Genomic DNA, 27,951 nt, shown 5'->3' with positions numbered 1-27,951 from the left:
ATTCCACACACAGCTGACCGAACGAAATATTTTTGTTTCTGTGCCACAGCGGTCGCGTAATTTAAGCAAAAAGAATTCATAACTATATCGGCGAGACGTCGAATAAAATATTCTCGAACCTCCGCATGCTCCCGGCATGACGTTTCCCGCAAAAGCTACGTTCTCTTTGGTCAGCAGGCTGAATCAATATTTTTTTCTTCTCCTCAATTTTTTTAATGTAGTCACGAGTATCGGGAACATCGGGAAAACGGTGGCACGGAAGCGATCGCAACGTTTGCAAATAATTAAAGCAAAATTGCCAGAGCAAAATATTTGTGCTCTGCACTTTTTCTTATTCTCACAGGCTTTGATGCCTTCCGTACGATTGATTAAACTATCTTCCGTTGTCACTCACGGACACGGAATCAATTTAATATCGCGTTAAAAAAAAGTGCGGCAAAAATTCTCCGTGGACCTCGGTTTGCGGATAAAATGTCCATCACAAAATGTCGCGTATCGAATATCTCGCGGAAAAATATTTTACTGGACGCTTGTTCGAAATGACGACAGTGTTTTTTTGTTTTTTTTTTTTTTTTGTTTTCTTTTTGTTTTTTTTCGTGTATCACGCAGCTTTCGCAACGTTAGAGATGCAATACGAATGGAATTACGATAAAATTTATCGGTCGGTAACCCGTAGTGACAAAATAAGTTGAAATTCTGGAAGTATCTTGCACAGTAGTCCTTTGATTTATTAACTCTTCTACGAAACATAAAATTCACGAAATTAAAAAGAAAGAATAATAATAGAAAATTAAAACTAGTGCATTATAATTGTCATTGACGAAATTTTCTCTTAAATGGAATAAACAATTACACAAAAATTCAAATATCGTTGAAACTAATTGATTAAACGTTTTGCTTGCGTACGAGAAGAAGAAATTAAGATTTAAGTAACAACTGTTTATCTTGATCTGATATTCAGAAAGCACGTGCAAAGAATTTGACGTAGACATCAAGTATTGTTAATCACAATGCCATATTAAAAATTGGAATAAAGCTAGAATTAATAAACTTAGTTCGATAAACGCGTATGATGTGAAACTTTTATGTTACAACTCTTTATAGATACTTGAAAGTATAAATTATAAAATTTAAAATTAAATTAAACAGATCGCTCAGAAGCATTCATATTGATCACTTCGATGTTTAATAAATGTTAGTATATAATAAAAATTGTAATTTAATGAACTTTAACAAATCGAGAAAGTATAGTATTGCACGTGTCACTTTTAAAAAAGAACGTAACATTGCAAGAGAAAAAACGGATAGAATTAAACTTCCAAACCTCTCGCACTTCAAAACCTCATAAAAGAGCATTCCAAACACGTTCTAAACCCAGAATCGCCACTATCCCTCTCGGCGATATAAACTCTCGTTTGATCTCGTCAAAAATAGGATACGACGAACAACATAACGACGGTGAATCCTTCTTTCTTCATGCTGTTCATTCACTACGAACGAATACGAATAACGTCGACCGGAGGAAAACCAGGAAATTTTATTTCATCGCGATGCTGTTACTCGTTAAAAAAGAAAAATGAAAAAAAAACCAAGGACCAAGAGAAGAAACGACCCTTTGCTCGTACGCGATCCAAAGGCGTTCGTGAAACTTCACGCTAACAACGATGACTCGTTATAATTATTATTTATTAAATATATTTGATATACATGAAATTCAAGCGTGAACCTGGCAATTCGGCCAGAACGAAAATGTTGGAACGAAAAGAAAAAAAAAATATAGAAAAAGAAAAGAAAGAGCGAGATAACATAATATAATATATAATATATAGTATAATAATATAATATAATATATATATGATATAATAATATAAAAAAATATAGAAAAAGAAAAAGAAGAGCGAGATAATATAATATAATATATGATATAATAATATAAAAAAATATAGAAAGAGAAAAGGAAGAGCGAGATAATATAATATAATATATAATATAATAATATAAAAAAATGTAGAAAAAGAAAAGTAAGAGCGAGATAGTATAATATAATATATAATATAATAGTATAATATGTGATATAATAATATAAGAAAATATAGAAAAAGAAAAAGAAGAGCGAGATAATATAATATAATATAAGATATAATAATATAAAAAAATATAGAAAGAGAAAAGGAAGAGCGAGATAATAAAATATAATATATAATATATAATATAATAATGTAATATATGATACAATAATATAAAAAAATATAGAAAAAGAAAAGGAAGAGCGAGATAATATAATATATAATATAATAATATAAAAAAATATAGAAAAAGAAAAGTAAGAGCGAGATAGTATAATATAATATATAATATAATAGTATAATATATGATATAATAATATTAAAAAAATATAGAAAAAGAAAAGGAAGAGCGAGATAATAAAATATAATACACAATATAATAATGTAATATATGATATAATAATATAAAAAAATATAGAAAAAAAAAAGGAAAGAAAAGAGGGGCTGGATTTTGGTGGAGATCGTTGAGGAAGGATCGATCGATATCTCACGGCGAAGGCGTGAAAATTGAGAGCGGTTCGGCGAGTGGTGAGGAAGCAACGGCGGAAACAAGAGCAAATCGGCAAAGTCCGGCGAGATTGCGGCGTTGTCCGCGATATATGCTCGAGTCCCAGAGTCCCCAGACTTTATTCCGTTTCGCTTAGTCCGAGTTACCGCGCATCGTGGAGTGTTAAACGTTAAGTAGGCGTTAAGTATCGAATTAATTGGAAACTACAGTACGCGTATTTGTGAAATAACAGCAAGTTTTCACTCTACATGAGCAGTAAAGTAGCGAGGAGTTTTATAGTAGCGGCGGAGATGTTTCCCGTTTGTTTCATCGATAGCAATCGCCGCGTTATTCCTTATGGATAACCTCGGTTTGCCTCGTTGCTGAGAGACCTTCGTTGGGAAGATTGTGTTCGCGAAACTCGATTCGCGAATGCAAAATTGAAAACGTGAACGTGTCCCCTCCTTGTTTAGTTTGATAAGATGATGTAAGTTTCCTTGCTTTTAGATGGTAATTCTGCATCCTACGCGAGGATGGAACGGCTGAGAGATTTTGATGAAGTTAGAGCTGGCAGGAAATTCTACCTTTCGAGTTATCTCTTAATACACATAATAGCGAATAACGCAGCGTTTCCTAATTTCTTTGTTACGACTATGAAACAACGTCGAGGAAAGGAGAAGCCCCAGTTTTACGAATTCGCTATTTTCTCAATCGTTTTGCAAGAAAAGTTACAGTTACTTACTCAATATGTTTTATTTGATCCTGAGCAAAGTGTAAATTCCTCGTTTCATTTTCCAATGAGTGCAATTGAAATTGGAACTCATCGTGAGATGAGTCGCGTCATCAACTTGTATTGTAGAAATTATTGTTTTCTAATCTAATAATTGCTTTTGTACTGGAAGTAATATATTAACCTTTACTCTGCCCCCTCAACTCGATATTCTCTCCGGTACGGCTTCTTACGTAATTAGTCTGGGAACATCTTCCCTGCCATTAGTTCGTGATGCATATAAATCTGTCTAGCGTCCGCTTTCGCCGAAACTGCAACCTCATCGATTTCTTGTACGTCGTAAAGCGATACATCGAAGTTGATAGCTATTATATGAGTCAGTGGATATTGGACGCTGATTAGTGATTCAAATTTCGCCCGCAAATAATTCACGTGCCCGATTTACCACAAACGAGCGTTACTCTTTATTTTCATTCCCCGATGACGGGACAGTATGTAATTTTGACGAAGAAAATATTGGGTAATAAAGATTAAACACCAAATGTAAACACGTTATTGGTATTGGAAATTACAAAAATTAACACGCGTAGAATTATGAAAAATCTAAAGAAGAAATTGAAAATATTAAACGCTGCTCAAAATTGCTAGACCACACTAAACGGATAATAGACTATGCTTTAGAAATTTGAGATCCTTCTCTTAACTTTACTGTGAATTATGACTGTAATAAAGACTTTTAACGGGCCACTGATCGCTAACTGAAATTAATAAGTTACTAGTCACGAGAGATGTTTCATTGAACAAATATGAAACTCCCATCGAGAAGATTTATATTCGAAATGTATCTACTTGAAACTTACTTTTGTCTTATTATTGAGGAAATATTAATTTTATTATCAACAAGAGAAAGTGTCCGTTTTATTATCAACATTCGATCTGCTATTAAAAAATATTATTAATTAAAAACTCGAATCATTTCAATACCTCTTTACATAAACTAGTACTTAATCTATTAATGATAAAATATTTTTGAAACAAACCTTCTTTTTACGATTTTCTTTTCGCCGAACATTTGGCAATTTTTTCTTGCTAATTTCGCTGTACTCAACTTCGAAACAATAATCAAAAATAAAACGTTTCTCTAGATATATACGAATAATATTTTATGGTTTTTTGGGGGGGCAAATAGTGGGTATAAATTTTGACGTATGTAAAATTGAGCGTCCTTGTTCTAACGAGTTTATACAAATCCATGCGCAGGAAAAAAATGGAACAGTCGTGAAATTAAGACAAACGAATCGCCATTAAACTGCAGTCGCTCTCCTCTCTTTTTCATTTCCCATTTATCCAGCAAATATTAGAGTTATATTCTGTATATGCAATTTCGTAGAGTGTGCTATATAACTAACTCTCACAACAGAGATTAATTTGTTTCAACTGAAATTATTTCGGGAGCAATTGCTATTTCTCGTGAAATTTATCCTGGCAAAGTAGACGTTCAAACGTTGCAGCCCTTTAACGCATTACGCTCTTCAGCAAACACGCTTATTAAAATGACGAGAACTTAGTTATCCGTAATCTTTTGACTTCACCGACGCGAGACAAATGACGCCGAGGGCCTGAGAAAAACTTTAACAAGAATTGCTCGTTCTAACTATTGTTTAGACTGAAAAACTTTGCCTACGACTTTGCCGAGTGACGAAGGATCATAATCTGTTACGTTGACGTGTATTTCTACGATAATTCGCGGGATAAGTAAAGGAAAAGTTAGAAAATTCTGAACGAACTTTCACAATAATTTACGTAAATTATACGTAAGATTTCATAATGTAAAAATGACTGTAAAAATTGTTCTCTTAATATACGACTTTTGACAGAACTTTGAATTATATAGTTACAATAACTTTTTTGTAAATTTTTGATGAAGCAATCAACGATTCATATGTTAAATTCAAATGAATAAATAAATGAAACTAATTTTTTAACTGGAACTACGGATAATTAAAGTATAAAATTTGTGTTAGAATAATTAAAGTGCGAGGAATAGGAAAAAATTTACAATACAATAAAGAACATAAGTGTTTAATTATATAATGTATCTTGCGAAAAGTTATTCAAATCTTTAAAAATGAACTGTTGAAAATCTCTATGAACATCGATCATTTTCATCAGTTTGATAAAATCTATGTGTCATCCAACAGTTAATATAAATTAGTATAAATTAGATAAGAGTCATGAACGAAATAAAAGACAAGAAAAATAAGAGGAGGAAGAGAATCACTTGTTAGCAAATTTTTAATAGAATTATGCAATTAAATAGAATAAACTGGAATTTTAAAACCATAACATCCTGTAACTTATTTAAAATGAGTCTTCTTATGACCGATAAATTGAACTCTGGCGTAAATCATGTAACGAACAAACGTACGACAAGAAGAAGAAGAATTGTATCATGATGCATGTAGCAAAAATTTAAATTGGTCACGAGGAATATTAGAGGAATATTAACCCCGTTCAACCCACATGCCCACCAAATGCCCGCACGAAATTTATATGTATCTTTCTTGTACGTGATGTGCCTCTCGAACCAATCGATGGTATTTTTCTCTTCCTCTGTATTTCCTCCGCATCGTTGCTTCTACAGAATTAGTGACACTTCGTCCATAAATACAACGAATTCACAGCGTGTTCTTCCACTATTTTTTTTTTTTCTCTCCTTCCTTTTACCCTCCCTTTGTAATTAATCGAATTAACGCGACGTTGCGTCGCTAGCAGCGAAAATGTTACCCAACCCTTTTGTTGCCCGATTAACGAGTGAAAAATGCTCCGTTGGTTTTCACAATTGTTAGAGATGCTTTCGCAATAACTCGCCTCACGTTGCAATTTACAATAATAAATACTCTCTCTAGCTCGACAATAAAGCGATTTCGCCCACAAACATTTTTAAGCTTGGCTTGCATCGGAAATGAAAAATCAACGGATTTAATGGACGAATTAATCGAAGAGAATATATGCTCTTTGTTTCAATATAGATTTCTGGCTTTGGACATATATATCTCGTAACGAAAATTTTCGCCCAGTGAAAATTCGATTTGGCGTACTGCGTTAAAAGGCGAATTTCCAGGGAAGATAATGTGGATTCTTTCAGCTCCTTGGAATTTATATCAGTAGGTAAAATATATTAGATGTTGTAACCTTGTTACGAGGAATTTTCATGAGCAAAAGCATGTCTTCTTCTTCTGCTCGTGATTTATTAAACAGAGGATCCCTTTTTCACGCAGAAAAATGTCAGTATTAAACTGTTTTCGTACAAACAAAATTTCTACATATTAAAGAGCAAGCAGTGAAATTCGTGACGTTATTAAAATGTAAGATAACACGACATTATTAAAATACGAGGTGATTTACATATTGTCGCCGTGCAAGATATTCACAATTTTGGAAGAAAAGTAACACAGGATTACTTGCAAATTGCATAAGAATCCTTTTCATAATTACGAATGTTAAAGAAGAAAAATTCGTATTTACGTTATATTGATTGGTCGAAAGAATCCTAAATGAAATTCCTTGAAATAGAAATCTTCACTTGCTTTTAATATAAATCTATTCCAACGTGGAATAAATAAAATTCTAAACCTTCATTCGAACATTCGGATTCATTGAACATTATCCATTCAAAGGGCGAATTGAAATTACATAAAACAGAAAGACAATAAGCTAACCAGCCCATTTATACAATTACGTTGTATCAATTATTGCCGGTGCTTGCGTGGACTTTCGATATCGATGGGAACTTTTCGAGAAATAAAACGATACGAACGATCACACATCGAACAAAAGGGTTTCGTCGAAAGTCATAGACGTGAGAGTTCACGCTTCTTGTCCTTTCGTCCCCTCAAAGATGTCGAGAGTTTTAATTTTATGGGGCGTTAAATACGTTCTCGAAGATGAAAGAGGGAAAGAACAGGAAAGAGATTGTAGAGCACAAGGACGCGAGAACGAGGTTCGGGAGGAGAAAAAAAGAAAAGTGGCGAAAAAAGAAAAACGTGAGGCTTTGGAGAGTAACGACGATCATTACACAAACTTCTCGGATCTTTTATGACTGACGATGCTGTATTATTCCGACAAATATATAGTTTTCTCGGACAAATATCCTAATATAGTCCATGCTCGATTATTTCGAATTTTCTGCTTACCCGTGAATTCTTATCGAGCGATGAAAAATGTTTCTGGTTTATTTCTCGGGTGATGGAATCTTCAACGTTAGAACTATCGATGATTATCGGAGAAATTAAAATGAAAAAGACGGACAATAATGATGAATAAAAATTGAAAAGCGTTTGAAAAAGGAAGGAAAGGGTTTACAAAACACAAGTTTCTAATCATACATTGTTTTACGAAAAATTGGGAATTTTAAAAATTAAAGCGGCTAAAAGAGCAATATTAACCCCTTGCGCTGGCAACTGGTTCGCGGACCATAACGAGTGACCGAACCGTGTACAATGATTCGTCGCTTTCTTTTTCTTTAGAACTCATCGGTATGATATCGCTGGATAGAAATTATTAAGTAATAAACTTATATATTCAATTAATAATAAATATATTTATTATTTAAGTGTATTTAAATATACTTAAAATTGAGAAAATGTTGCAATTTGGGACAAAAAATTCTCGACGTGCGTGGCAAGAGGTTGAATGCTGATTATACTCTTAAATTTCACGCATACGATTCGTTCGGCTGTCGCGATTTCACGAAAATCACGTTAAAGATAAATTTCCGGTTAATCGAGGAATTATTATTCGTACAGGAAAATATTCTAACGAAGAACGTTCGAATCGTTCAAACAGGGCAAAGAGATTTCAATCGAGCAAGTTCCCGCTTATTTCGGGACGCGCGATAAACGCATTGTTCCCAATTTGAATTTCTTCATGCCCTATATTCGATTGTCGATGGTCCACTTTTAATTATGCAGTCACCACTGAAAGCTTCACGTTCTCCAAAGAAGAAATTTCACAGGATTTTTATCGAGAAGAATACGCGGTCATATCGGTTTAAAAAAGAAAAATGAAAAAGATGTCTTCTGTCTTCTGTCTTCTGAATAATTTTACTATGCTCTGTTGATGAATAAACCATTCATAATGTAAGTTATTTATCATCGACCAGCTGTGAATTATCAATTCTAGTAATTGTAAATTATTAATCGTATGTATTCTTAAATGTTCGACTTTCGACGATTTTCAACTTACAGATACTGTTATTTTGTCAGTAACAGACGATTTATTAGCAAATTATCGTCTGCCTCTAGAGTTTGTCAATAATTTGCTAATGAACAATTAATTGCTACGGTCATTAAGTGCTCCGTGCAATGTTATTTATTAGCAGACCACAATTACTAGGTAAACTGTGTGTTTTTAAGTGTTGTACATGATACATCGTATTAGTAGATGAATAGTAAACCTAAGTCTAAATTGCTTCTAGCTTGTGGTTTATCGGAGGATCGTAATTTACCAGCAAACACGTTACGGTTATTTAACTGATCGAAAATCTCGAATGAATTACCATTTGAGTATAAGGTGCACGTGTGTTTGTATAAATTTGTGATTTATTATTTTACCGCCGAAAATCGCCAAATTGCCAATAAATCGCGATACATCGACAAACTGTCGATTAATCATCCTCTCTGGCGCGTTATTATTTATTTCTTTGTTTAAACTCTATTCACGGGAATTTTACGAAAACTACCGCCTAATTACAGTACTGGTATTAATCATTGTCTAATCACAGTTTAGTATTTAATAAATTACGGTCGTGTAATTATTCAATAGATTCGTAAATGACTAATGAAATTCGGGTAATGCTCGTAATGCATTAATGAAATGTAGCTTATGATTTCAATGCGATTCACGCGGCGTATTCAATTTTACAAACGTACTTATGAACTCGCGAGTAAACCATAGATTATTGACACGCGGCGGATCGTCAGTATCTCGTGTATTTCGTTTATTATTGACGCATAATTTATCATCGGGTCGTAATTTATTTCGTGGCCAGTGGGATATTAATGAATTCTGACTGATCGTTACGCAATGTTGGTAAATTATAGCTTACAGGCAGGTCCGGCATTATTTAGAAAATTAGGTGTGATTTATAATGAATTAATTAAAGAGCCCGTTAAAAGCTCGGAAAATTACACGGTCAATCTCTCCGTTAGTTGGTTAATTTAAATTCGCACGAAGAAAAAAATCTCACTGCCGTTGCTAGACCTTTGCATTTACAAAAAGAAAAAAAGAAAGAAACAAGACGAAAGAAAATGTACAAACAAAATTAACAATAAATTTTCCAAATTATTATCTAACCTCATAACGCTCCCAGTTAAATTAACCTGAATTCATGTCTCCGGCACAAAACGAGTTCATCCACTACGCTGCTTCCAAGAACATACGAATTATCCACAGAATCCAGGATAACAATTTTACTTATACTGCGTAATAACTTATACTGCGTTTCACCGACGCGCTCGTTTCAGTCTCATTCGAACGTTTGTGACTTTCTCCTTCTGGCCTATAATTAATCGACGAGTTGCCACGAGGCAGAAGATTTCATGTAAATTGTGCTCAAGGATTTCAATAGGTTCGCTGAACATCCGTTCTACAATGTCCGCCATAGCGCGACAACGGCCTTATAAATTATTCATCGTACGAGTGATCGTTGTCTCTCATGAAACAGTAATAACGTAGAAGTTACTAATGTCGTCCTCTTAATTCGAGCTCAACTCCTTTCTTGGTCTAACGATCGTTCGTTACAACAATGGCTGACTTTCGTAAAGGATCCTATCTCGAGACGAGATGAGACGAGGTGGGCGGAGGAGGGGCAACTACGCTGTAACGATGTATAATGTCGCGTGGCTCAGTCCTCTATCCTCTTAGAGCAATTCCGTCGTTTAATCCAGAAATTATCCCGACGACGATTCAAGCACCGGTGAACGGAAAAATGGCGGAGTTTCGTTTAACGCGGCTCGCGATCAGATAAACCGGATCGAGCCCGGGTTGCACACTGGAAAGCTGTAGTTATGTCCTCGCGAGATGAGATCCTTTTTTAACCTGGCCTGGCGCAAGGGAATTTATTTACGTGCAGCCGTCTATTTCTTATTTCTTGCGTCGTTCGTTTTTCTTATCGCACGGTTACGAATTGTGCAATTTCCAGCGACGGACAATGATATTCGTACAATTGGAATGTAACGTACGAGTAATGCGCTTTGGTATTTATACTGTTATCAAATGTGATGTTCAGATTAACTGTATGTTGTATAGAGGATACAAGTTCATTTTTAACGTTTAATTTCGATTAATTTCCACGGTGATGCGTTGAAATGTAAATTTTATCTGAGAATTTAGAAAAAAAAGAGAAGAAGATTGATTTTAAATTAATTAAACAGTTTGGTTAATTCGTAACGTAAGATCAGTTCCAAAATTAATGATTTATAGAAATTATATCGAAATGAATCTAAATGAAATTATAGAAATTATACTGGAAATAGTAAGAGATGAATTTTGGCACGTATATGTGCACATAGTGAGAAACAATTAGAATTGTGGATTTCTTATTCACAAATAAAACGTCGAGCAAAAGTGTGCAAATCTGGCAAACATTTATAATTCTATATTCGAGTTGATTTAAACGCATTTTCAAGAGGAGAAACTAATAAATATCAAGCGGACACGAAAGAATATAAATATAAAGTGTCGACGTAAGTGTAAATTATAACAAAGTTTCGATGTAAAGAACCATTGAAAAATGACAGATAGAGAAGTGAAAATTGTTGTGCAAAGTTTAGCGATCGAGCGTAATGATCTCGCATAAGCATTGTTGCTAGAAACGCGATTGTGAAAATTTGACGTTATTGGAGGCCCGTGGCCATAAATACGGAGGCAAACGTACTCGCGCGTATACTCGCTTCTGAAATTGCTGAGAAACAAGGATAATTTAAGATACACCACCGAGAATAACCTGTGATAGCCACATATCACGAAGGTTATGGCGTTCCACGATGGCACCAGGTGAGACGAAACGAGTCGATTTTTCAGTTTGCCGCTCTATTTAACGTTTCAGCAAGAAACAATCAACCACTGTACATAGGAAACGAAATTTCAATCTTACGACTATTTTATGTAATGTTCGAACAATATCTGTAATATTAAAATAAATACCGATTATTTTAATCTCTGAGAAGAAATATCTTTAAAACAGGGCGCGATATCATCTTCTGAATTATTAAAAAAAATATTAAATAAAATATATTAAATAAAAATATTAAATAAAAGAAATATTAAAAAAAAATATCATAGATAAATAAAAATAAATAAAATATATCATAAATAAATATATAAATGTTTAAAATAACGATTGAAATGTATATACGAGCGTGTCTCTGATGAAAAATTTTTTAACGAAGCTTTCAACGCTAATTACAAAGGCAGTTCGTAAATTTATTGGCTTTTTTAATCTACGCTCAGAAACTTTTTTAATATCATACGCTATTGTAACGCTTCTTAAGCGGTTTCAAATATTTTTTCAAAGATCGTGCACTAAATCCGATGTTGATATGAAAATCCAGCTTGATAATGTATTTCCTTACTTGCATTAAAGTTCTATGTTACACCGGCGAGAAATGAAATTTACCGGGCGAGTTAATTTTTTTTTTTTTAAGCATCCAAGTTAGAAGAAGGGCGAGACAACAGAATCGATTTTTCATTAACTCTCTTTTTAGTGTAACCGGTAAACGAGCACGTCCAAAGCTTGTATTAAGCGCGATACTTACTGGCTAATTATGATGGCTTACAAAGAGCCATGATATAGAAGCAAAATTTTTTTTTTTTAATTTTATGCATTCCTACCAGCGCGCGCGCGTTTGTACGCCGCGTTGATTACTTCTACAAATTAATACAAGTTACTAGCATATGAATAAATTTTCTAGTCATGTTGGAAATCTAATATAAATGAAAATATAATTCAAATATCGCTACTAGAAAACCGCAGACTTTCTCATACATTTATTGAAAATTTAAAGTTGCAAAGATGCGCAAACTGCTTATATAGAATGTACAGAGTATGTACACCAAATGGAAAAATATATGGCCAAAGTATCTACTATTTGCTATAACAATCAATGAAGTTAGACAAATTTCTACTTAAATTTTATCAATTTGCCATCAATAATTCGCAGTTTAGAATCGAAAGATTCCAATTTTTATCCTTTTAGCCGGTTATTTCTAATTCGTACGAGTTGCCGAGTTGGATTATTCCCCTGGCAAATAACAAATGAAAGGTCGAAATTGTCATATCCGTATGGAAAGTGGACGATTTCGCGAAATGATTCTACAATTCCGCGAAATCTGTATCACGCGTTTTCGGAATAATCGCGCGTTTAAATTCGTTCGAGTTCTACGTAATATCGGGCACCGCTGTTATTAACAAATTTTATAACGACGTCGTTATCGACGTCGCGTATGCATATTCCGTTCCATCGTGCTTTTCATTTCTATCTCTTAATACGCTGTTCGAAATAATTTTATTATTCTCCGCTCGGCGCAGCTCCCGCGAGACACCGCGGATTTTCGTTGGAACGATTCTCTCTCCTCGAAATTACAAAAAAAAAAACTTACACTCTGCCGGTTAATATTTAGCTCTGGGCAATTTTGGGATTTTTTTTTTCTTTCGGGAAAAATGATTTTTCAATGTGAAAAGCGATTAATTTCTCGAATTCTTCTGGCCGTTGGGAGATCATTACGCGTGACATAAAACGGCACGCTACGGTTATATTGCAAACCTTGCAGTCCTCTGTCGCAGCTGCTGTAATATTTTAAACGTGCATAAAGCCGTGTTTTCATACGTGTGATATGTTATACCGAGTATTCGACAAACACGTGCGCTGAATATTCATTTCAGAGAGAGACGGTAATGCTCTACGTTTGGCTGCCTTTTAAGGGTTTTCAAATGCGTTCTCCGACTTTGGTTGGAGGAATGAAAACACGACTTAAAGACACCGATCGTGTCGTGGTTAATCACTTGAAAGACGTGTTTTTCTCTTAATTGCGACCATTGAGCGTTTACACTTCGTTTGTATATACCCTTGGCCTTGCGGTTTCATTCATGAGATTCTTTATCTTCAAATTCTACAAATTAAAATTTAATAAATAAAAATTTTAGAACTTTCAATCAATTTCAATTTGTCTATCAGTTATCGTAGAGTGTGAGTTAAAAATAAATAGATCGTTGTACTATGATTAATATGACAGATTAAAATAAATAATGTTTTATTTATTTTACATTATACTATGTATAAATAATATTTTAATAATTCTCTAAATAAATTCTATCTAAATAAATAATATTTGTATACTATAATATTTATTTATATATATATATTTTTTTTTATTTATATATTTTACATTATACTATGATAGTACGACAGATTAAAATAAATAAAAATTCGTAAAAGAATTCTTAGCCTCGTAGGAATTACGTGAATTAAAAATAAATAGATCGTTATATAATACTATCGTTACCCTTTCGATAAATATTTCAATTCACAATTTATAATTCTATACCGGCTTGTTTGTTGGTTCGTATAGTTAGGTAATTCTTCAGTCACCCATTATAGTCGTAGCTAAATCATTTCGGGGTGAAGTTTGCAGTTAAATTAATTCTGTTTTATAACCAGAGTTTTCCTGGGACGGGCGCATTTTCATGGAAATTTAGATGCACAGGAAATAAATGGAATTTCCGGGATCTTAATGAGAAGCCAAGGAGATCTTGCCTTAATAGAGCGAATTTCTGTGACAATTGGTAGTATGATAAATTACGGATAAACGTGTTCGATAATCTCTGTTATCGTGGCGTGCTTTCTCTCATTGCCAACGTGACAGACAATACGCTAAGTAGTTTAATTCAATAATTCAAGAATTTTATTCAATAGTAGAGATAAACCATGATCCAAGTAACAAAGTATATACCAATAAACAAGAAAATCAATGTCACTCGGCGAGATATGTCAAAATCATTGAAGGGCAAACTAGCCAAAGCTATGCCCGGGTTTGCAAACGAGGCCTCATTCAACAGACCTCTCATCAAGCTCCAGAACGATAGAGTCCAATAGAGAGATACAATGATTCCTACGCGTTCGTCCTCGAGAATTGTTTCACATTTATGTTCTATGCGCGAGGCGTGCAGCAATTAAAAGACACGACGTGTGATTCGTTTGTTAAACTTTCGCGACAGCCTCTTTCATGCTGATTTCACGGTTTCACGCGTTTCCCCGCGGCTCGCCACTTGGACCCTTTCAAACTGTTTACAGACGAAATAAAGCGAAATTCCTTCTTTTTTTTTTCTCTCTCCTTACCATAGTACCTTTCCACCTTTTCTCCGCCGTTTTTCCCCCGGCGTCCGCTGTCTTCGCCACGACCCTGTTACCAAGGAATGAATTCGCGCCGTGAACCTTACAGCCCGAGAAAAATAGAATGAAAATATTTAACGTGCCGCGGCGGCAGGAGGGAGGAGGATTCCGAACAAAAGAAAATTCTTTAAATTGCTTCAGCGGTAACGTGTCCGGGGGCTGAATTCTTACGCGGCCGCGCGATGTTGCGAATTAAACTGCGACGAGTTTTAAGTTTATACGTTCCCGCGAATTACGCCGAACTGCGACTTGGGAATACAGGAAATATTCGCGATGAATCGTAAGAAAGAAAAGAAACAAGGAAAAATCACAAGTCCGTGAGAATTAATTTTTATCGAATGTACACGGTGTACCAGCAAGTTTTATACCAACAGTCGTATGTAGTTCGCGATACGTGACGAAGCGTGCAAAATTATGAACTGCGACATTTGTTAATTATCGGAAGCTTTGTAGCAGCATGGTGTTTTTTTTTTTTTTGTTCGTTTCCGTGATCTAATTGCATTCTCCGGAAACGACAGAATTTTACTGAGCGACTAACTATAGCGAAAATGTTCGTGGACAATTATATCCACGTCAGTTTTCGACTTGAGAAACTTTTTATCCTGAATAGCACACGTTATCTTTGCTGGTCTGCAACAGACGAGCAAAAGAATACGAATTCGATTGATCTGTTACAATTATAAAAATAAATATTCGCCGAGAGATTTGTATTTATAGATATACGTAGGCAAAAGATGTTCGTGCATGTGTTGGAAACTTGAATACGCAAGGACATAAACGTACACATATATCTAAAGCGCAGGTTTTCACGAAAAATTCAAATTTACAAAAATATCCGTCCACAGATGAGATCATACACGAAGAGTCGCATTTTTCACTTACTACAGAAGAGACGTTCTTAGATCCAGTACGTCAATCATACTATGTTACCAAAATTCTCTTCAGTTTTTATCGTTCTTTCGTAACGAACTTTAAAAATATTGTCCGTCATAATGACTGAAAGACTGCTTCTTAATTCTAGTTTTTCTTAATTCCTGATTTTCACAGTATATTAATTAAAAGTAAAACACTCTTGGAAAGTGTTTGATAAAATAACGAAAGAAAATTGTAAGACCAATATTCACAGAGAGCGACGATCCTAATATATTCTTCTCGTTTCCCGCTCTATCATACTTGGTTTCACAAATGGCGATTCAAAGTAAACGGAAATAAACCAACGCACATTACATTTACCCCACGAAGACAAAATTGCCTGCCAGTGACTTATAACAATTCAATAATTCCGAAAGATTCGATTAAATACCTGGGATTGCACCTCGACAGAAGATTAACGTGGAAACAACATATCGAAGCTAAATGTAACCAACTGAAGTTAAAAGTTAAACAATATTACTGGCTCTTGGGTAGACGATCAAATCTACGCCTGGAAAATAAACTATTATTTTACAAAGTCATCTTACAAACCCATCTGGACCTACGGAATTCAACTTTGGGGTACAGCAAGTCCAACATCGAAATACTCCAAAGTTTCCAATCAAAAACAGCAAGAATAATCGCGATAATGCACCTTGGTATGTAACAAACGAAACAATCCACTTGTGATCTCATGATCCCCACAATTGAAGAGGAAATATCAAAACGTGGCAACAGATACAACTCACGCGTGAGTAACCGCCCTAACCCTTTGGTCAGTCAACTGTTGGATACTACAGTACAGAGACGAAGACCAGAAAGATATACTACCCTCTGGACCTTCACTATAGATTTATATAAACATCCGAACTTATCTATCTCATTAATCGACACTAGTAGTAACTACTCTGCATGCCAGCCTACTTACTTATAATTGATCAATGAGGATCGATTGTAATGTTCTTGACGAAAAGAAAAAAAAAAAACTCTATCATACTTTTAGTCATAAAATGACATTACGAGAAATATAGTTGTCAAGCTGTTCTCTTGCGATCCTTCCATGCAGAACAACACGACGTTAAATCGGTCGTCTCGATAAGAACAAACTGATGGAATTTCGGTGAAAAGGAAACGCATCGAGGGGACAAAGACACGCAAAACCCAAGGAAGGAATCGTTACGTTCGCGACGTGAGGAATTTCGAGTCGACCGAATATTCTTCTGACGAATGCCTCCGCCCCGCAGTCAGCTAGCTTCTCAGATCGTAAAATCGTACCGGTAATATTTCGTCGTGAGATATTCTGGATTCGAGCGCGAGATAAATCGAGGTCGAGAGCGTCTCTGTCGCGCGCGCGCACCCTTCGAACATTCGGTTTTTCGATATCCAAAGGCAACGCCGAAAAAAGCAGGTTGTCTCTCGGTTGTAATCGATAAGGTATCGCCGCAGGAGGAAACTCGAAAACATTTAAAAACAACTTGCCCGCCAAACGAGAGGCTACAAATATTCGATCGGTGAAAAAGTAGCAGCAGAACCGATCTTCAACCCGGCTGCTTTTCCGATACGACTGTATTCTCCTGAGTATTTGCCGAGCGAGCATTACCCCGAGTCTTTTAAATGTACGGAGAGCTGGAAGATTTAGTTTCTGTGGGCAACGATCGGACGAGATGAGCTCGAACGTCGATAGTCGGTTGTTCGGGAAGCTTCTGGCAATATTTAACTAGCTCAGGATCCGATGCTTTCGAAATTTCGGAAAGAACTCTTCTGACCAATTATTTCGACAGTCTGATAAAATAAAGTAAAATAAAACGGCTTTGCGAAAATGCACTTTCAATTGTTTGTCATTTATAATCCAAATATTGAGATGGCGGATACTTTTACGTTTATGAGAAACTATGGATATTCAAGGAATATACAAGGATGTGCGTAAACATAAAAATGTATAAAATATCAAAAGTGATATTATAATAAATACGTGTTATTATATTTGAAGGAACGAAACGATTCTTTCATTCAAGTTGAGATTCTTTCTCTATGTCCAAAAGAAATGCAAATTTTTGATGAAGTACCGCAGTAATCTGTTGTTATATTTCTACGCTATACTTTCAACATTCAGTCAACGTTCTATTAGTTCTTCTTATACTCAAAAGATATCTTGTGAAAATTAATCGAATTTTTAACTGAAAAACTTCGTTTCTTCCTGTATCACGTTACGTGGAGATTGTAGATTCTTCCACCGATGCTTAATTGCCTAACACGTTTGTTTTCGACGGAAGATAAGAGGGTTGCGCACGATTAATTCAAACACCCCTAGGATCACTACCCATAAATCAAGATGATCAAACATACCCCAATGAGTAAAGTGTAACGATTATGATCTACAAGTGAAAGTGTCAAGCAGGCAGCCTCTAGCAATAAATCTCCCTTACTAATTTTGCTTAGAAAATAAAGATACTTTATCGTAATACTTTTTTTCTCTTATACTCAACACGAAATCATAATCTTAGAATTTCGTAAACATCGCGATCAATTATGAAATGTCAAAGATTTATAACTTGGATCAAACACAATCAGTCACAAAGCTCGATTAATAGATGAAATTTTTTAGTTACGAAGTTTTCTAACAATTTAGAATTCAATTAATTTAACTTCTACCATTAATAGTTAATTTCCAATTTAATTGAACTTTATTATTGATTTCTATCACAGAGAATGATATTTTCAATTTTCGAAACCGCCAAGTTTCCGCAACAATTTTTTATAATATTCAAGTCCAGAGACTTAACTAATCTAAAACGCGAATTCTTTTATTTGTTTGCAAAGTATTGTCTTACTGCTTTCGCCGTGTGCACGTTATCATGTTAAAAAGTGTACTTATTTCTTGCAATTCGTGTCGCACACGTGTTAATTTGTTCGTCGAATCATTTCAATATATTTTTTATTATTTAATTTCCCTGCAATAAATTTTATTCCCAACTTACCGCAGTAACCAACACCTTCTCAAATCATTACACCGCCTCCGCCCATGGGTCGCCCTCCTTCCAGAACTCGGAAGTTGTTGCACCTTTTCGTAAATCATGACAACAGCAGTGAAGATCATCAGGTCCGTCAAAGTTGAACATCTTTTCGTCGGTAGTACGACTCTTCGCCATTTCTTATTCGTATAAACACGTTTCTCTGGAAACTGCAAACGACACAGCTTATGCTCTTGCTTTAACCAAGATTTTTATTGCAATTTTCGTCATTTCGAATGTTCACAATTCTTTAAAGGACGTTGAACGTTCCTCATATTTGTCGCAAGTCCAGCTTCTTCTGCAATTTGTCTCGCAATCAAGCTTGAATTTGACGCTACGCGTATTAAAACACGTTTGTCCCGACCTGTTAGACACTATGATCGTCCACAACTTTTTCTTCCTTCATAATTGTCGGGATCTTTTAGTAAATTCACTATCACTTTACAACTTGTGTTAACTGTTTTGGCTATTTTCGTCACAGGATAATGTTCTTCGTTTAATTTTAATGTCGTATCGTGTATTTTCAGCTGGACTTCACTTTCTCCCACGATTCATTTTCACAAATTTATTGCGTTAATGCGCAGTTAACCAACTGTATTTCAAGCGAATGTTACGCTTCCGATAACTTTCATACGACTAAAGATCCTGTGTGTCGAGGCTACGAGCAGTATTTAATTTTTGTTTTTCTATTTCTGAGAAATTCCGTGTCTCGCTAATATTTCGACAAAATACACGTGTCAGGATACTTCATATCTAAGGATATTGACGACGTGATAATCCCTCTACAATATTTACATTTTCCTTTTTGTATTTCTGAGAAATTCCGTGTAAAATTCTCGGTAATAACATTCGATACAACACACGTAGCTAATCCATGCCCAATGATATTGATTTGATACTCTACTCATTGTAATATGTAAGAAAATCTAGAGTGTATTATCAGGATGTAAGCTAAAAGGAAGCAAGAACGAAACACGAAACTCGTACGGTTGTTTACACGGACGCGTGTATCGATCTACGTACACTAGAAACCAAAAATATTGAATTGTTCTCCCACGCTTGTGTCTGTGCCCCATCTTTTGGTGATTCGAAATTTTTATATTCTATACGGGACAGATTCTGATTCGGAACTTTCGTCCGGCGGTGTACATCGGTTTTAGTGGCAATTTAAATTTTAGGATCAGCCGGGATATTGAAACACAAATTGATATGGAATCTAGAACTCACATATGCAAAGCCAGATAAATTCCGCTTTAATCAACATTGAAATACACCCAGACGCAGTGAACACATATTAATTATTGTGGCATAATATAGGAGGCTCTCTCGGAAACCGTCATCTTATTATTCAATTAACTATAGCTATCTTGATAATTTCAACGTGTTATTATTAATAAATGTATGTTATTACAATATAAATATAATGTTAATAATTATTATATTTATAATATAAATGTAAACATATATTATTAATGTTATAAATAATATTCATAATAAATTCAACGTATCATTAATAAATAATATTAATGAAATAAAAACTTATTTCAGCGTTGCTATAAAATTATCGAAACAAAATTTCGTGAAAAATTGCTATTTATTGCCGAAAGTTGAATCAATTACAAAACTAAACGCTGTGTCCGCCCATTCGTTATCGTTCTTAACGTTACAACTTTATCTTGCAGTCGGTTCAAACGCCCGGGGGATTGCGACACGAATATTTCGTCAGTCGAAACAAATTGTTACGACATTGTTTGCATAATGAAATTCATGAATTTGCAGTCGTCGATTTTAATTGGGAATGACGACTAATGAACTGAAATATGAAATAAAACCAATCTACTGTGTGTAAGTCGAATATCGATTTCGGTTGTATAACTTGACGATACTCCCCGGGAATTCGGACAATTCCCTTCATCTCCGATATTTTTTATAACTCTATGCACGATTTTAAAACAATTTACACTCCCGTTTGTTCGTTTCTTGCAACATGCTGAAATCAAAAACCAAATGTTTTTGACAATTTTGTGTCTATACATATATCTTCTTGACAATTTTGTGTCTATACATATATCGTATCACCGAATAATCCGTCAAACGAAACGTAAATTAAGAAAAATGTTCAACGTTTCTTTCACTACGAAGTATCGCGAAGCAGATAAAACAGTAGAAATTACAAATGAACGTTTTTATTATTTAATAATATTGTTTTTATAATCAATAATTTTATTAATTTCAAGTCCTAATATATTAACAATTATACTAGATTGAGATGGATTAGGATTAATTATGTATTGTTATTTATTGTAATAAATTAAATTCGTTTAATTCTGAGTTAATAACAATTATTTTAAATCGTTTAGGTGATAGAGGTTTATTAATAATTATTTCATTCTTAAGTATATTTGGGAGATGAAATTTAATTATTTATAAAATAAATAAATTATTAATATTTATATTATTATTAATAATTTTTACAAAATGGGCACAACTTCCATTTTTTGTTTAATTACCAACTGCAGGAATTTATTTAATAATTTGATATGAAAATTTATTGAATATAGAATATAAAAATTTTATTCTATTAGTTATTAGTTTTTATTAGTTTTTAACAATATTAATTTCATGATTAATAGCTAATTTTGAAATAGATTTTTTAAAAAATTATTGCTTTTTCTACATTAAGTCAATTAAATAGGATTTATAATAAGAATATTATGTTTGTGATTAAATGAATTAACATTTCTACATTTATTTATTCATGCTTTATTTAAATCAATAATAAATTCATATGTGTAGGTAGGTTTATTCATTATGTAAATGGTATTCAAATTTTTCCTTTTTATAAAAGAATATATTATATTTATCTTATAAAAAGAATAATTATTATATTTTCTTTAATAATGTTGCGTTCCTTTTTTAGTTGAATTTTACTCAAAAGATTCAATAATTGAGATTTATTTTTTAAAAAAAAGTAAGAATCTTTTGTTTAATTATATTATTATTTAGGACAATATTAACTATTTCTTATTCAATTCGAAAATATAAGAAACTTATTAAATAACAGATTAATATTAAATATAATTTATTTTTATGAAGATGAATTAATAAATTTTTGTATAATATTTATAATAATAGTTATATTAATACTAAGAAAAATTATTTTTAATAGACTTTACTGCTCCCTCTCCGCAACGTTCTTGCAAAAAATTAACCAACCTCTGCCGACGAAAACGGGCAAACGAAAATCGAACGCAATTTATATGCAAACTATCGTCTGTATCGTGAAAAAAGCTTCTTCTCCGTAAATATTCCTTTGTTCGATGTTTTGATAAATAATCGCTCTTACGATCACGAATCTTTCACGTCTTCTCGTCCTCCAGTGAAAGGAGAAAAGAAGGGAGGGGGGGAAGCGTTTAAAGGCCAGCTAGGAAAATTGAAATATTCCGTACGCCCGATAAATATGCATTCGAGTTCGTTTGATTAATCGAATTTCGTAGCGGGGCTGCCGCTAAGATATTAATGAATTTTCCGCGGGGGCTCTGGATTAAACAAATTGGCCGCCTCCGCGGCGAAACTGGCGAGCAATCGACGCCGGATCTTGGCCGTTTGAATAATTGAAAAGGGAAAACGTGGGCTGTGTTGGATCAGAAATCGCTGGAATGAGATTAATTAAGGCTCGGTTCGGTTGTCTGCTCCCGTACATATGGAATGGCAGCGTCCGTGTTAACACGGGATGGATGAGCGTTTAAGTGGATTAATTTCTAATTTCGTTCAGAAACGGCGACTTTGCTGCCGCGTTCGCATTCTGTTCGACGAATGCTCCGAGCATATGACTGAAACTTCGAATGCTCTTTGTCGGGCGAAAGGATTTTTATTTTCGATAGCCTTCGCACAGCAAGAAGTCGACGCGTAACCCGATGATGAAAAATTTAATCGCCCAACGAGAATATCCTATTGCGCATGGTTTTACCCATTTTCTCTCCAATTAAGTCGCGTTTCGTTGAAAAGAAAGCCTCGTATCTTTAACGTAGACGCGTCAGGAACAAAAGAGAACGGCTTTTCGTATTCTGCGTCGTTCTACCGAACAGAAAGTCAAACTCCTAGCTTAACCCTTTAAGGTCCAACTGCGCGGTACAACAGGTCTGTCGCGCGTTGCCTTGAAATAATATTCCGTTTTCCGACTATTGTGCGTTTAACCTTTTGTCGCAAGTACAAAAATTATTTTTTTTTTTCTATTCGTAATTTTAGAAACGCTGTCGGACAAAAAAATAGCACACTGGTTCGGCTATCGCCGAATTTTGAGTGATAAGACGAAAAGAAATTTCATTTGGATGGTTCTCAGGGTATTAATTATTACTTTCGTGACATTAGAGAAAAACAGTTGTCGAAAATTCGTCGACAAATGGCACTTTTGTGTTAGTGGGCTGCGATTGATTATAATGGACGAACAGATATATAATTCATCAATTATATTGTAATATATATAATTAATTATAATAATTAATTTTATTATATTGTAATTCATTAATTATACAAAACATACATAATTATATTTATATATTTTTATGTATTCTATATATTAATCTTTTTATAATATTATTTTAATTATTGTAAAAAATATATTTATATATATTAAATATAATTATATTTATATATATTTTATATATTAATTTTTTATAATATTTTAATTATTATAAAAAATACGAATTATTTTATTTTTATAAAAAATATATTTAATATATTTATATATATTAAATATAACTATATTTATATATTTTTTATATATTAATTTTTTTACAATATTTTAATTATTGTAAAAAATATATTTAATATATTTTATATATTAAATATAATTATATTTATATATATTTTATATATTAATCTTTTTATAATATTACATTAATTATTATAAAAAATACGACTGACATTAATTACTCACGTGTTTAACTGTTCATTCTGTTATTTGAGATAGACGTGTATCGGTACCATTAAAAAGTTAAGTGAAACTTTGTATAAGTATAAAATTTCTTGAAAATTGCAGCTGTGCTATCTTTTCGTCCGACAGTGTATATATAACAACAAAGTAACGAGATAAAGTAAAGTTTGATTTGAGATTGGAATTTCCTGTAATCCAGTGAACACTTGAGAGATTAAGCAGTTAAGCGTGCTAGTTAATTTCCCATGGCTTGCAGTATCATTTAAAAATAGCACACTCTCGTTGTTTCATTTTATAATTATATCGCCGGGCCGTCGCCAAGCAATCCACTCACACGCCAGTTATTAATTTTTTTCCATTCCTTCCATTTCGTCAAAATGGAAAATTGCGATCAAGCGTAAACCATTTCCTCGCTTCCTCGAACGATTGATAAAAATCCAGATAGAGAGAATTACGCAATGTCTTTTATCGTATGCAAAATAGAAGCGAATAATTCTAAATAAATAGTGACGGCTCGCGGAGAATTAAGGGGAGGATGTGGGGACCGCTTAAATCCCGAGTATTCAATGCACGATACGATAAAAAGGCGACAATGGAATTTGATCGGACGTTTTAATTGCGTTTCGTTAATTCCGGCGTGATTAATGCAACGATCGCCGGATTTCAAATCCCGGTTTATTCCGTCTATGAAATGAGTTGATAATTTAATTTCGATAAAAGCTGTTACGGGGATACGTGTTAAATGTATAGAAATACACGCTCGGCGTATTCTAAAGGCATTCCTCCCATTTACAAAAGAATGGTATTAAAAATTGACGAGTATGTTTTATAAATTGTATTTCGAAAAAAGTGCTGACATTTCCGTCCGTCTCGAATAGGTTCACCGTACGAGTTTATAAAAATATTCGTCTCGTATATAAAGCGATGAAAATTATACTTTTAACGTTATTAAATATCTACGATACGTGAAAGCTCGTCGGAGCTTTCGCGATTTAAAGTTTTTTAATTGATATTAAAAATCGTCGAATCGAGGTTGAAGTCCGCGCGAATCGAGAGCGCGCAATTGAACTATGAACCTGCCAAGTGTTCAACCTCATTTTCCGCGAGAGAAAATCGTTTCTTCGAAATTGCCTCGATACAATTGTTTAACCAATACGAACGAAAATGATTAAAATAAGATCGACATGGTCAAATTTATGAAAGAGAGAGAGAGAGAGAGAGAGAGAGAGAGAGTAAAGAAAATTGAAATGATTGGGATTAAAATTAACGAAGAATGTCGGCAGCCAGTTACTTTCTCGTTGCTTGAAAAAATGGTGATACGATTAGAAATCGCACGCGTGATTTCTAGCAGACGTTCGCGCAGAGCGTGTGCGAAACAATAATAATGGAAGAGTGATTTCCCCTCAGAGGAACTGATGGGATACCGAGAGATTAATCCAGTTTGTTTAACTCTGTATCGCCTCGACATTTGGCCTCGCTCGGCTTGCAATTACGTGTACCCTTAACCCGTCCATTTTGCGCCGCGTAAATTTACATTGGTATGTTTAATGTAAAACGAGCATAAGGATACCGATGTGCACCCGCGGAATATTAGAGATAATTAATTATCTCGCTCGTATCATTGATATAACATATAATTACGGCGCCGGTATCAGTGACGCACGTACTTACCTATGATACACTATATCGGAACACGTTATCGTATCATTTAATGGTATTTATCGACACGATATAAAATGAAACGTCTCTTCAGCCTTCCTCCTGGCGGTAATTCGAAAGCTACTTAACAGAAATTTCACTCTGGTTCAGCCGCTTTCTTTTAACAAAGTCGAAGAAATGTCAGAAATCAATACGGGGAAGTTTAAATTATTTGTCGTCAACTTTGTCGCGATACTTACATTTCCTTTTTATTTTAGCAATTAACAACATTGAAGAAATACGAAAATTAGATATTTCTTATTTAATTGTTTAATGACGTTAGATTTTTTTTTTAGTAGGAGAGATACATCGCGATAATATTAAAACAAAATGGAATTTTTACGTGATGATAGCGTTCGAAAATTAATACCCCACGTTAAGAGAAAAAAGAGAAACTTCTAAAAGTTTCTTCTAAGACTTTCCAGCGATATTTGATCATAATTTATTCAATTATTCAATTTTTTAAATAATTAAAAGTACACGAATCTAACTACGCTTATACTACACCCGGTAATTTGAGTAAACCGCGTAAAATCGTTCAAAGGTTAAGTCACCTGAAGAAAAATAGCTAACTAATATTAACGAGAATGTGTAAGTGTATTTCTGTCTTTCCAATAAAATCGAATTACACATATCTATATCTATGTAACAAATGTAATTCTCGAGTAACACTCAAAAGTATTGGAATGGAAATTTTTAATATAGCAATCTTGATCCTTACAACAAAGAGTGTCGAATGACAAACGCAACCGCGAATTTTCCTACAAATTAACTCAAATTTCCCCAATTTTCTCGATCGGCCACCCCGAGAAAGCCTCGACTCTAATGAGAAATTTCTTTTATAGTTCGACCTAGACGAGGATCCTGGCTCAGGCGATATCGATAACGAGTTGTTCCACAGTTCGGAAGATGTTGACACTAATGTGCCAGACGTGAGTTACGTGATGAAAGCTGAACTCCGCTGAAAACTTACAATACGACGCGCTCACTAATTATTTGTTTCGCAAGCAACGTCGCGACTAATCCGACTCCATTAACCCGGACTTCGCCTTCCATGTGTTTGCTAACGAGATGCAACGAACTTCTCGATCTCCGGACTCGCTCTCGCGGATTTCAAAAAATAATTTGTCACTATGCGGGGATGGAAATCCGAGGAGAAGCTTAAATAAAAGCAGCACTGGTTAGACAGATGAGAAACGATCATTCTCACAGTGACTTCTCAGAGCTCATGCTTATTACCACGTAATCATCGCTAACTTACTGCACTTACTAACACTGAACTCTCTTCCGCTTTTTAAAAACCGATAAAACCGATCGTTCTCGGTTTAATGCAGCCTAATCGATGTTTCCGGTAACAGCCGAGTCTTAATCGCAGTGAAAAGTTCGATGAAACATGTTGCTTTCGTTCTTTTGTTCGATTTAATGTGACGCAAAATTATATTAAATATATAATTTTAATAGTATATTTGATAATATAATTTATATAAATGTATTAAATATTTAATGATATAATTTACATAAATATATTAAATCAGTTTGATATAATTAATTTAATATAATTCATCTTCGTAACGAGATGTAATAAGGGAGACGTGAGAATAACACATTCACTGTCATTTTATGTGTTGGGTGTGTATGATCCACTAATATTTATTTTAATTTGTACTTTAACTGCTTTTTTCTGGATTCTAAATAATACTGCTGAGACAATTATTGTGATGTCAGGTTTGTATATTTCGATAAAAAGGTTTAAGAATCGGTAACTGATACTTGTTATGTAAAATGAAGATTTGAATTATGTTTCAATAGCAGAAAATGCTATGTCAATGCTTCGTATACTTTAACGCGATTAACTGCGTTTAAAATATTTATTTTTATCGTTTGAAAATAAGTACGTTAGTAAATTAACGAAATTAAAATTGTGCGGGAGAAATTTTTTTATACTATACTACAAATAATCTGCATATTAATTGGATTGGTATTTATCTTGAAAATATCTGTTAAAAGTTTATCTCATCTCAGAGTGAGATAGAGATGAAAATGTATTGTCCTCGAATGTGAAGCAAAAAATAAGCAAATATTTGAAATTTATTCAAACATAAATATAAACCAGCATGAAATATAAACCAAGTTATAAATTTATAGTCGTGAGTGACACCGACATAAAAGGGAAATTTAAAAACCATACATTTTAACGAGTATTTATGATGAATAAAGTACGCCAACGAAAACAAAATTATGCTTACACGAAAGCAAAATTCTGTGAACTACTGAAGTTTTAAATCCTTGTTCTTTAACTATTTCACGTCCCATGTTGTAAACATGTTGTAAACATAGCACTAAACTTTAACAAATTATTAATTTAACTTTCGAATGGCCCGAATTTTAAACAATTAATAGATTATATATTTAAAAATCAAACGAATTGATAATTGAACAATTGCTTAATTATACAATTAATCTAATATTATTAGTAAAATTTTGCGAGTTGCCAGTATCAATAAATCCTACAAAAACGTAACAATAGAAAGTCATAAAGCAGGTGAAATTCCAGAAACAAATTTCTCCAATTACAAGATTGCGTAAAAATTATAAAAATATTACGACAACGAACTATACAACCCACGATTCGTAACTTTTTAATTTAGTAAAACTACT

General features: G+C 33.8%; 1 protein-coding gene across 7 annotated transcripts in view; it reads left to right on the top strand.

The window, feature by feature from the left end:
• LOC122535281 (collagen alpha-2(IX) chain-like) overlaps positions 1-27,951 on the top strand; it is a 90,107-nt gene that overhangs the window by 14,739 nt on the left and 47,417 nt on the right. For 6 of the 7 annotated variants that reach the window (XM_043666693.1, XM_043666715.1, XM_043666700.1 and 3 more), the window contains exon 2: positions 26,139-26,225. The exons of the other annotated variant lie outside the window; for it this stretch is intronic. In XM_043666693.1, the coding sequence (XP_043522628.1) occupies positions 26,139-26,225 (87 nt within the window). The remainder of the gene's footprint in view (positions 1-26,138; positions 26,226-27,951) is intronic. 7 annotated transcript variants of the gene reach the window in all.

The sequence above is a fragment of the Frieseomelitta varia genome, unplaced genomic scaffold, assembly GCF_011392965.1.
Source record: "Frieseomelitta varia isolate USP_RPSP 00005682 unplaced genomic scaffold, Fvar_1.2 scaffold_152, whole genome shotgun sequence".
NCBI classification, from domain to species: domain Eukaryota; kingdom Metazoa; phylum Arthropoda; class Insecta; order Hymenoptera; family Apidae; genus Frieseomelitta; species Frieseomelitta varia.
The sequence above is the reverse complement of the archived record's forward strand: the minus strand, read 5'-3'. Positions and strand labels throughout refer to the sequence as shown.